General features: G+C 43.2%; 1 protein-coding gene across 1 annotated transcript in view; it reads left to right on the forward strand.

Moving 5' to 3' along the window:
- Nucleotides 1-12,311, forward strand: part of LOC132113954 (short transient receptor potential channel 7-like) — a 100,598-nt gene that overhangs the window by 57,537 nt on the left and 30,750 nt on the right. Inside the window, exons 5-7 of the mRNA XM_059522024.1 lie at nucleotides 7,400-7,616; nucleotides 8,534-8,767; nucleotides 10,840-11,104. Of these exons, the coding sequence (XP_059378007.1) occupies nucleotides 7,400-7,616; nucleotides 8,534-8,767; nucleotides 10,840-11,104 (716 nt within the window). The remainder of the gene's footprint in view (nucleotides 1-7,399; nucleotides 7,617-8,533; nucleotides 8,768-10,839; nucleotides 11,105-12,311) is intronic.

Consider the following 12,311-nt stretch of genomic DNA (forward strand, 5'->3'; position numbering starts at 1 on the left):
CTCACCCTTGCAGCTGTATCGGTTCTGGCAAGTGATCTTCAAGCTGCAATTTCTCTGTTCCTTTGTGTCTCGCCTGGTCATCTACCTTCTGTCTGGTCTTGCCAACTCCCAGCAGCGGTCCTAGCTGCTGCCTCCCTATGCTGGTTCCAGTGGTCACCCTCAGCTATCCAGTCATTGCCCCAGTATCCCCTCCTGTTGGACTTTCACTGTTGTATGCCCTACCCTACTGTCTGGACCGTTCAAGCCACTCCCTCCTATTGTGCTCTGTCGATTTTTGTCAATAAACATCCCTTGTTCATTCTGCATCTGGGTCCTCTCCCTCAGTAACCCTGACAGAACGAACCGGCCAAGTCAGGACCCAGCAGAATGAGTCTCAAGATCCTACCCCCTGCAAATGCTCAGGAGAGACTGGCCCGCCAGCAAGGCCTGGGTGCACTTTGGCAGCAGGGGCAAGAGGTGAGGGCCTTTGCCCAATTCTTTTGGACTATGTCCAGGGGCCTTGATTACCAGGATGCAGCCCTTAAGGATGTCTTCAACCTCTGTTTGGATGATCCACTGCCTCAGTGGGAGATGGAGCAATTGAGGATCTTGGACTTTTGGAACTTTTCTAATTATTTGCACCACCGCAAGGATTGGCAGATACTTACTCCACCAGTCCCCCTACAGTGATCACCCCACTCTCCCTCATCCGTCGAGTCAAGTCCCTGATCATCTTCCGACTCCCACTGAGAAGAGGAGAGACAGAAGAATGAGGGCGGCCAAAGCTGCTGCATCTGCCATGGAGGCCTCTGTGCTGGTTCCAGCCTCCGACTCTGCTGAACCCCTCACAGTCACATAGGAATCAACCAAGTGCTCTGAAGCAGTCAAGCTTAAGGAAGCTGTGAGGGAGGTTCCCCTGTTAGCCCATGTTCCTGTGCCAGTCAAACCTGTTCTAGGTCATTCTAAGCCAGTCGAGTCCAGTTCTGTGTCAACGTCACTTCAAGTAAGTCTAGATGTAGGTGATGTGAAGGCTTGCAGGGCCGGGAGACAAAGGAGAGCTAGAGACCTTAGTCTGGAGATCCCTCCTGCAGTTTCCCTGGAGGATCTCAAGTGGCCTGCTGCTTCAGTCATGACCATGGAGTCCAGTGGTGAGCAGCCAGCCCCAGAGCTCACTCCAGTGTCGGCTCCAGCCCCTGTGTCTAGCCCAGAGAGGACTCTAATCTCGGTGGTCCCAGCGGGCAATTCCACAGCCCCTGAGGGCGGTCAAGATCTAACTCTCACCCCGGTGGGCAGTTCCACAGCCCCCGAGAGCGGTCAAGAGTCCACTCCCGAGTCTGTTCCAGTAGCCCCAGAGGGCAGCTCAGCAGCCCCTGAGGGCGGTCAAGAATCCACTCACGAGTCTGTTCCAGTAGCCCCGGAGGGCAGTCCAGAACCTATTCCGGAGTCCATTCCAGAGGTCCTGGAGGGCAGTTTATCAGCCTCTGAGGTCATTCAAGTGTCAGCTTCTGAGTCTCTTCCTTTGGCCCAGGAGGGCATTATGACAGTCCCCACAAACCTTCCACAGTCGCCTTTGGAGCCTGGTCCAGAGAACCCTAATCTCTTTGAGGCCATTCCAGAACCCCTTGCTAGTCATGTCTTGCCAACCAAGAATACCTGGAAATCCACCCAGATTGCCCAGTCCGGTTGGCAACCCTTACCTGTGAGAGGTGTTCCTGTTAGGAGAGGTGCCACCAGCTATGCCCCCAACTTTGCAGAGTGGGATAGACAAGGTTTCCCCAAGCCGGCAGCACCCTGGCCTTTCACTAACCATTTCCCTGGAACTTTTTCCACCCCTCCCAGCCCACCCCCTGTCTTCCCTGACAGGCCTGGATTTCCAAGGTTTTCATCCCACCCAGCCCCCCAGTCAGTACCATCTTGGCCCCCTACCATGCCTGTGCCCCCTTTCACTCCTCCACCCAGGGTGGACGCCTGGAGGCGTCCTTTGGAGGGGGGGTACTGTCAGGATCCTGCCCTGACAACCTTGTTTGTACTGTCTTTGTTCAATGTGTCTTTGTTTATTTTGTGCCTGAGCACATGGTTGTGTCTGCCACGTGCTCCTCTTGTCCCTCCTCCTTGTTTTCCCGGTTCACGCCCCCTTGTTTAGTCCTCATTAGTCAGAGTGTTGTCACCTGTTCCTCATGTCGCTGTGTGCTCTCTTCCCTCTTGTAGTTGCCGGTTCATTTTTGGCTGCATGTTTGCCTAACGTGTGTTTTGCAGTTTCAAGTTTTTCTTGTCAAAATCTAGTTTTTGCTTTTTGGACTTTCCTGTTGAGTTCTCCAAGAGCTATTTTTTCCCCTAGGTCTTCTCTTTTAGTTCCTTTTTAGTTTACCTTTTTTTTTTTTTTTTTTTTTTTTTTTTTTTTTTTTTTTTTTTTTCCACCTATTATCCATGAGTATCCTTCTAGTCATTTGCTAGATTCAAGTCTCTAGTCTAGTTTAGTTTGTTTCCCTCAGCATTTACCTGTAGGGCCTAACCTTTTATTTATTTGTGTTTTCCCCTAGTTTCTTGTTTATTTATTTACTTTTTTCCCTGTTTTTGGGAAGGAATTTCTTGTTCCCTGTATTGTTTGTTGTCTAGTGTGCTGGTTGTTTTGTACGGTCTTGTGTTGTCTCTATCTGTTGTGTTCTTCCCCCTCCAGCCCTGCCTGGCCGTCTGTGGTTCCCTGACAACTGGTTCCCTCACCCTTGCAGCTGTTTCGGTTCTGGCAAGTGATCTTCAAGCTGCAATTTCTCTGTTCCTTTGTGTCTCGCCTGGTCATCTACCTTCTGTCTGGTCTTGCCAACTCCCAGCAGCGGTCCTAGCTGCTGCCTCCCTATGCTGGTTCCAGTGGTCACCCTCAGCTATCCAGTCATTGCCCCAGTATCCCCTCCTGTTGGACTTTCACTGTTGTATGCCCTACCCTACTGTCTGGACCGTTCAAGCCACTCCCTCCTATTGTGCTCTGTCTATTTTTGTCAATAAACATCCCTTGTTCATTCTGCATCTGGGTCCTCTCCCTCAGTAACCCTGACATCACCTTTTCCATAATCACACATTCTCGAACACAGACACACACACTCACACTCTATTACAGACTGACTCTCCTACAAACACAGTTAAACACTCATTGACTGTGATACACACTCTAGATACACACTATTTTTCCGGCCACTTCAACACACACCATTGCATGGAGAGATATGAGACCCTACACACACACATGCGGCGGGCAGCTTTTGTCAAGGGTTTGGGAATGAAATCTAATCAGAGCTCATCAGACAGGAAGTGCTGTGAGTTTCTAGAGATGTGTGACCCACACAATGAGAGAGACAGAGGAGGACAAGGAGCATTCGAGGATCTCGGGGAGAGTGTGTATTTGTACTGGTTTGGGTGGTTTATGAGGACACAAATTTGTATAATGTCATGGGTATGACAGGTTTTACAATGTAATGGTGGTTTATGAGGACACGTCATGTGTCCCTATAATTTAAAAGAATTATTCATTCATACATGCAAAGAGTTTTCTATGAGGGGTAGGTTTAGGTGTAGGGTTGGTGTAGTTTGTACAGTATAATAATCATTATACCTATGGAGAGTCCCCATAAACCACATATGCAAGAATGTGTGAGTGTGTGTGTGTGTGTGTGTGTCTGCCTGCCTGTCTGAAAGCCTGAACTAGTTAATTCACAAAATCAGCAGCCTAATAAAGAGGCTGACTTGCACAACAAAAATGCTAAACTTAAATGTATTTTAAGTTCACGTATCTGAAACGCTCCTCATCCTTGCATGTTAGCATCAAATTGAAATAAGTTGTGCGATTCACATGAAGATGTTACCTTTGTAGAGTGTTCTAATTCAGTCACTTATGAGGGTCCTTATAAGGGAGCTGCCTATGTAGAAAGCAAGACAAGAGTGTGATTAAATCTCATTAAAGTGTTTAAACTCTGACTGTCAGAGAGAGAGAGAGAGAAAGGGGTGTTAAAAAGCCAAGCAGAGATGAATGCCCGACTGATGATGATGATGACAATGATGAAGGTTTTGTGTGCAAGACACTTGAACTCGAGGGCAATCAAAACCTTCACTTCATCTGTGCTGAGAAAAACACTGACTAAATGCAAATGATGTATTTTGGACAATAATCATTTCGTTTCATAAATCTTCAGTAAGAGCTAATTCATCTGAGAGAAACTTCTCTGTTTTTGATGAATGTGTTTATATATGTGACCGAATCTTTAAAAGAATCAATATATATATATATATCACAGTAGGATTATTCCATACAGATTTGTGTGTTTGAGTCTCTATTTTATAATCAGAAGATCAGCTCTATGAAATTCACCTTACATTCACATCATCTTCATGAATTTTGATCAGTCACACTTTAAAGGAATAATTCACGCTCATGTTGCGCTAAATCTGAGTGAATTTTTTTTTTTTTTTAGTGTCACAAACTTAAATATAAAATCTTTGTATTATTCATTAAAGTGTCCCTATTGTGCCATTTTTTAAGGTTCCCTAATATTGTTTTAAGAGTCTCCTACAATAGGTTTACATGGCTGCACGGTCAAAAAATGCTTTCGTTTTCTCCAAATATGCATTTAATATCACCTCATTTTCCAACAATTCTCAAATGATTAATTTAATCTGAAGCAGTTCAAAGGTTCAGTCTCTCTAATCACCTACTTTCCATGAGCCTACTCTGCTCTGATTGGTCAGATGGCCCAGTCTGTTGTAATGGGTCTACCGCGTACAGCGCTTGTCAGAAATGTGCCCATTGCCATAGTTCTGTATTTTGAACGCTCAATAGAAAATATAAACATACTTACAGATTGTGATTCAGTGGAGCCAGCTGCTCCAAATAAACTAAGCTATTTTTCAAGAGTAAGCACTTTGTTTATCCCGCATTGAAGACTAGAGGAGCAGTTATCTGAAAAATAATGGGAACACAAAAAAAGATTGGGTTTGTACTGCTGTGGAACAGTGAAAAAAAAAAAGATGAAGATTTTTAACCACTGATTCTTTGCAGCCTCATCATTCGGAAGTGAAAATAAAACAAATTTACTTTGACAGTGGCTTCTCAACATGATGTTAACCATGAAAACCAGCTACAGTGTTTGAGGGCGGTTCAAGTTGTTTGTAACTGGCTAACGTAGAACATAGGTGGGAATTATAGAACGTCTCAGGTTACGAATGTAACCATGGTTCCCTGAGAGGGAACGAGACACTGCGTCCTCTGAGGGGACACTATGGGGAACACCTCGTCGTGACCCGTGTCTGAAGCATACTTAGAAAAACGCCAAAGTGTTGGCCGGCGACAGCCTCTGACGTCACTACCAGCGCGACTATAAATACGCGCCCGTAGGACCCGTCACTTATCTTCTTCGTGAAGCTTGCGTCCGAAGCATGGCAGGGAGCTAGAGGACGCAGTGTCTCGTTCCCTCTCAGGGAACCATGGTTACATTCGTAACCTGAGACGTTCCCTTTCAAGGGAACTTCGAACTGCGTCCTCTGAGGGGACACTATGGGGAACAGTATACCCACGCCGCCATGCTGAGGGGAGTGCAGACCAGAATCATGGCAAACACTAAGTACCAACTCTACCGCTTCACCGGGAGTCGCCCCTGGGTCGGTTTGACGGCTGTCTTATGACAATATCCCTCAGAAGGCGAGACCGGAGCATCGAGAAGAAACCCCCTTTCTTCCCTCCCGATGTCTGCCAGGTTCACCCACAGATGTCTCTCCGTTACCACCATGGCCGCCATAGACCTGCCCATGGCGGAGGTGGCCTGCTTGGTAGCCCGGAGAGAGAGGTCTGTGGTGCGGCGCAGCTCGGCTACCTGGTCAGGTGAAAGGCCCTCACCTGTATCCAGGTCCTTCAGCAGGTCAGCCTAGTAGGCCTGGAGCACCCCCATCGTGTGCAACGAAGCCACAGCCTGACCAGCTGCCGTGTATGACCTGCCATTTAAGCGGGATCTATCCTGGAGGGGCTTAGATGGCAAAGAGGGAGATTTAAGAGAGGACGTTTGCCCCACAGAGAGATAGCTAGCCAGCGTCTCTTCTACAGGGGGCATCCTCTCATAGCCGTTCTCGTGCATGCCCTCGATATTAGCATAGCTCGTATGCTGAAACCGGCGGATACGAGAGAAAAACGGCCTCTTCCATTCCTTTTCGACTTCTGCATGTAAGTCAGGCAAGAATGGAAGGCTCACCTGAGCTGGAGGGCTATGGTCAGACAAATAACGCTCATCGAGGCGACCTCGTGACGTTACCTTTCTGGCACGCTTCCATGGCAAATCTAATTTTGCCGTGGCGCGATCCATAACCTCTAACAGCTCCTCATACGCGGGGCAGGAGGATTGAGAAGGCTCAGCCTCAGCTTCTTCGCCACTCTCAGACATCTCCTGCTCTTCCTGGGTAGAACCCAGCAGAGCACTAACTTCAGTGTCAGAATGGGTTAATGATAACACATCTCCCTCCCGAAGTTCGCTCTCGTTCGCAGCCGGAGAGTGTGAAAGGGAAGGTCCCTCTCTACACTCCTCAGCGAGATCCATCTGTGATCCCCACGAGCTCATTCTCCTCCGTGCCTCGGCAACGGCGGGTCCTGAGCCGCGGAATCCAGATGGCTGTCCCTCTTTCCTCGAAAAGAGAGACAAACGAGAGTGGAGCTTTCTCAGAGAGAAACGCTCGCAGTGCATGCAGATCGCCCCCTCAAGGACATCGCGCGCGTGCTCTTCGCCCAAACAAGAGACGCAAAGAGTGTGCGTGTCATCAGGTGTCAGATAACGCTGACACGAATGCACACACTGTCTAAACGCCTTGCTAGTGGAAGCCATGATGATAACAGTAATAGATCGCTCTTACCGTTTTGGTCGTTTCTCAGATGCACGCTTCAGACAAAACAGTCAATGAAGACGAAGAAGATAAGTGACGGGTCCTACGGGCACGTATTTATAGTCGCGCTGGTAGTGACGTCAGAGGCTGTCGCCGGCCAACACGTTGGCGTTTTTCTAAGTATGCTTCAGACACGGGTCATGACGAGGTGTTCCCCATAGTGTCCCCTCAGAGGATGCAGTTCGAAGTTCCCTTGAAAGGGAACTTGTAGCTTTCACATAAGTGGGATTCAAATTACTGACAACTCTCTTAGGCTGTACAGAGTTGATTATTTCTTTCGGGAGACAATAACTTTATTTATCAGGCACTATTGTCATTAAAGCTTTACAGATCATTTAAACACTGCATGACAGGCAATATTCAAAATTGCATAATAGGGGCACTTAAAGTTACCATCTTCATACCCTTTGATTTACATCAAGGGCTTCATTCATTCCTATTTAAAGTTATATTATCTTAGATTTGTATATTCTATTATATAATATCTCATGTCTGTCTTTCTTCCTTTCAGTTGGGTCAGATATTACGGAGTCCCTTTATGAAGTTTGTCGCTCATGCCGTGTCGTTCACCATCTTTCTGGGCCTGCTGGTTCTGAATGCGTCGGACAGATTCGAGGGTGTGAAGAATCTCCCCAATGAGACGATAACAGACCATCCGCGGCAGGTGTTCCGCGTCAAGACCACGCAGTTCTCCTGGACCGAGCTGCTCATCATGAAATGGGTTCTGGGTAAGGCCTGGGTTTGTGTGAGTGTGTGTGTCTTATTCTAGTTCCCACAGTGCTGTCTGTCTGCACAGGTAGTTGAAGGTAAAATTATGCTGATTATAGATGCGTTTCAGTGATGTATTTCACCATATCTATATGTGTGTGTGTGTAGAGGAAAAAAAACGCATGTTTTTATTCTATTTTGAGGGAACGTCATTGTCAGGTGATTTTATTTTATAGTAATTGAATTAAATAGTAATAGTTTTACTAATATTTTACATATTTAGGGTCAGGGATTTGAACAGCCACTGGTACTGCAGATATGAATGATTTCTAGATTAATTCAGTTTACTGAGAGATGTGCTATTACTTTATAGTTTTTAAAACCTGTACTTTTTATTTTTATCGTTTTATCAGTGTCCAATAGAAGAACTCACAATCTTTGTACAAAACCAGCCATAAAATTAGGGTTCTTTCATTATGGGCACTTTTGTCCTGTGGAGATACCAAATACAATTAAAACACATCTCACTAGTATATTTCATTGTTTCATTGACCTTCTAAGAGTTTCCACCAGTATATATATATATATATGGTAGATTTTTACAATCTGCCTCTAAGACAATTGATAACTGTGTACTACAAGACATTTCAACTTCCAGTTTATTATATAGAATAAATTGGGACTTCAGATTTAGTTTGTTTATTTGTTTATTGATATATACTTTTTAAGTAATGCTTAATATTATTAAATTATATTATATTGTGGATTTTTATATCTCTTTATTTATCTGCGTCTAAGACAAGGGTCAAATGAAATGTATTCAGTATAGTTTGTTTGTTGTTTGTGATCAGAAGCTACAGTAAAAATTATTACCATAGTCTGGATTTGATCTTGTTCTCTCTGTGTGTGTGTGTGTGTGTGTGTGTGTGTGTTTTAGGCATGATCTGGTCAGAGTGTAAAGAGATCTGGATTGACGGGCCGCGTGAGTACGTGATGCACCTGTGGAACGTTCTGGATTTTGGGATGCTGTCGATCTTCGTGGCGTCCTTCACCGCTCGTTTCATGGCGTTCCTCAAAGCGTCTAAAGCTCAGCTCTACGTCGACCTGCATGTCCCCAACCGTGACATCAGCAACGCATCACTTCCTGCTGACATTGCCTACTTCACATATGGTGTGTAAATGCATGCAGAACTTCACATGTCCGTCAGAACTCTTGGCCACAAAATGTGGCGAATCCTTTCAAGAACATTTCAAGGTCACATTTCACTCGAAAATCAAATATAAGAAATATGATTATGTTCATTAAAGGTCTTTATATGTTTTTGAAGTGACATTATTTGCATGATGAAAACCAAATTTGTGTTACTTGAAATTAAATAAACGTTAACTGAAATAAAATAAAATTGAAAATAAAAAAAAAAACTTTTTATTTCAGCTAGTTGTCAAGGCAGCCTTTATCATTTTAATTTAGTTGAACTTGATGTATAGACATATAAAAAATAAAAACTTCCTAAAAATAACAAAACCACTCAACAAAATTACTAGAAAATAGAATGGTTGATAGATAGACAGACAGACAGACAGACTGATTGATAGATGACTGATTGTGGTATTTTAGCTGAAATTGTGTTTACAATTGCAAACTTTTTGTGAGGTATCTGACTGTAGAAAGTTTTCATCTTGTGAGCTCAGGTATTTTCGATAGAATTGTTAATGAGAGGCCGTGATGCAGATCTGTAGGAGTGTTAGCATCATTATCTCTACTGAAATCTGACCGATCTGATGTTCCGCTTCTGTCTCCAACACTTTCTGACTAGAATCCTGCTGTAAATCAGCCACTGCTGTGTTTTAGCTGCATATAAGCCCTGGGCACTAAGAGATTAGCTGTAAAGCCCCGTTCACACCAAGAACGATAACTATTAAGATAACGATATTAGCGTCCACACCAGCGAACGATATCGTCTGTTTATTCTGAGCACACATGCGTCTGCCGCTTTAAATCCTCGAGCTCGTTATAGCAGGGTGGATTCTGATTGGATGTCAATGTTTGTATCGTTCATCAGCTGGAAAAAAAATCGTTCTGAAAAAGATTCCAACAATACCTTTTCTCTATGCCTTTATCGTTATAGTTGTAGTGTGGACTCTGCTAATCTTTAATATTGAGAACAATATCTTTATCGTTATCTTTATAGTTATCGTGCTTGGTGTGAACGGGCCTTAACTCTTATGTACTGCCTGAACTTTTCTGTACAGCTACTATTCTTGAATTAAATTACTAACATAGCCATGATAAATAAATAAACTCACTAGTATATGAAACAGAGTGTGCAACAAATCCAAATTGAGAAAAATTATTGATATTTATTTGACATTAAATGATATTGATTTAAATTTATTGTTAGACTGTATGGAAAAACGAATGTTGCTATTGTTAACGTTTTTGTTAACTGATAAAAAAAACAAATAAAATGAAATGAAATATTAATATTAGATGAAAAACTTAAAATTTTGTTTTAGCATTGAGATTTTTATTAATATTTAGATTTCCCCCCCTTTTAATTTTAATTAAAGTTTAAGAAATTAATTATTATTTTAGTTAATTTTTTAGTTATTTTAGTAGATCAAGACAAAATAAATCAAACTAAGCAATGTTGTCTTTTACAATAAAAAAATTAAAAAGAAGTAAAACTGAAATATTAAAAATCCACAAAAATACTGAAATTTAAACATTAAAAATGAGATACAAAAATATATAAATAAAGGCTAATTCAAAATTTTAATACATACAAAATAATACATAAATAATACTAAAATAGCACTAGTCAGTACTTTGTTTGAGTAAAGCATGCATACATTATACATACCTCTGAGATGGTATGTTTAGTATGATAGAGCTGTTATATGTAATCAATGCTGCTATCTGCTGGTGTGAAAGTGATATCGCAGCTCTTGAAATCACAATCATATACTGTATGTATACATACATAAAGAGTGTGTGTGCTGGTGAAATCTTTGAATCAGCTTTACCATTGACTGTGTGTTTGGTCTTCATTGTGGTCACTGAGTTCTTGAACAAAGCCTTCATTAGCAATCTCCACCTTTGACGTCCTCCCTCTGATTCTCTTTGGATCCAAACCATCAAACCCCGAACATGCGTGACATTACCATTCCTTTTAATCTGAATCTGATTCCAGTTACATAATGTACGACAGTACAAGCTCTCTGTGTGTGTCTCTGTTGCAGCGAGGAACAGGTGGAGGCCGTCGGATCCTCAGCTGATCTCGGAGGGTCTGTACTCCATCGCTGTGGTCCTGAGCTTCTCTCGCATCGCCTACATCCTGCCAGCCAATGAGAGCTTTGGCCCGCTGCAGATCTCTCTTGGACGAACGGTGAAGGACATCTTCAAGTTCATGGTCATCTTCATCATGGTTTTCGTGGCCTTTATGATCGGCATGTTCAACCTGTACTCATATTACCTGGGAGCCAAATATAACCCCGCCTTCACCACGTGAGTGACACACAGTCATAGCAACACCCTGGCAACCACACGCACAGCACACTAACACACGTTTTATGAAGATTATTATCCTTCTAAGTATTATCCATGAAATGTTCAATATTTTTTTACAGATTAAATAGTAGATTACTTAATATTAGAATTGTAATTTACATTTAATATTTTTTTTATTTATGCATTATTGCATTAATGTGATCTGGACGGAGTAGAAAAATGTGTCATTCAAAAATAAATCTTTCTCACAAAATTTCTTTAGTATTACAGTAACCTGCAGTTTGCCATTAATATAATGTGGTAAGAGCGGAATTGCTTATGCATTGAAAAAAATAAATTAAAAAAAATTAGTATTAACTAAAAAGTATTAACTTTAAACTTTTTTTTTTTTTGCTTACATGATTTAATATTACTGTGATTTTGGCCAATAATCTGTAAAATTATGTATCTATTAAGTTTTTCTGAATAGAACAATTTTTGTACAGAAGTATACATTTTGTAACAGTCTCTAAAGGAAGATGAAGAAGACCAGGATAAATCCACAACGAAAAGTCTTTAATGATGTAATCCCCATAAAACTCAGGCAAGGAAACGATTCAGGTGGTAACAAACATTAATAACCAACAAAATACTAAACAGGAAGAATACTTTAAGACAGCTGACAAGGGAAAAACAGGTGGAGGGAGTTGACTAATGAGCAAATTAAAAACCACCATGGAAAACAAACAAGACAGGAGAAGGGAAATAACCAAAACAAGGGTGGGGGTTCAGAAGGTGGGCGTGGGTCGGGCAAAGGAAAGGGAAAATAGTCCACAGGGCCAGGGAAGAGTGGATGGGGGGAGGAGCCAGATGGAACTCCAGAGGCCAGCCAGGATAGCGGCCCACAATGTAGTCGACGGTGGGAGGAGCCATGTTGGAGTTGAGGCTGACAACACCAGGGGGCCGGCTGACGGAGTCTGAGCCAATGGATGAGGAGCCCAGGATGGAGTCAAGCAGACAGAGAGCCAGGGTGACACTGAGGATCCAGAGGGCCAAGGTGGAGCTGAAGGCTCATGTTACCGAGGCAGAGGCGGGGCTCTGGAAGACCACGGCGGAGCGACTGAGGATGGAGGCGGAGCCGGAAGAAAAGAGGAGCCTGACAGAGCCAGAGGGACAGAGTGACAAGACGAAGCCAGAGGAGTGGAGTCCATAAGGCAGTGGTTGG

The sequence above is a fragment of the Carassius carassius genome, chromosome 33 (genome assembly GCF_963082965.1).
Source record: "Carassius carassius chromosome 33, fCarCar2.1, whole genome shotgun sequence".
Classification (NCBI taxonomy): domain Eukaryota; kingdom Metazoa; phylum Chordata; class Actinopteri; order Cypriniformes; family Cyprinidae; genus Carassius; species Carassius carassius.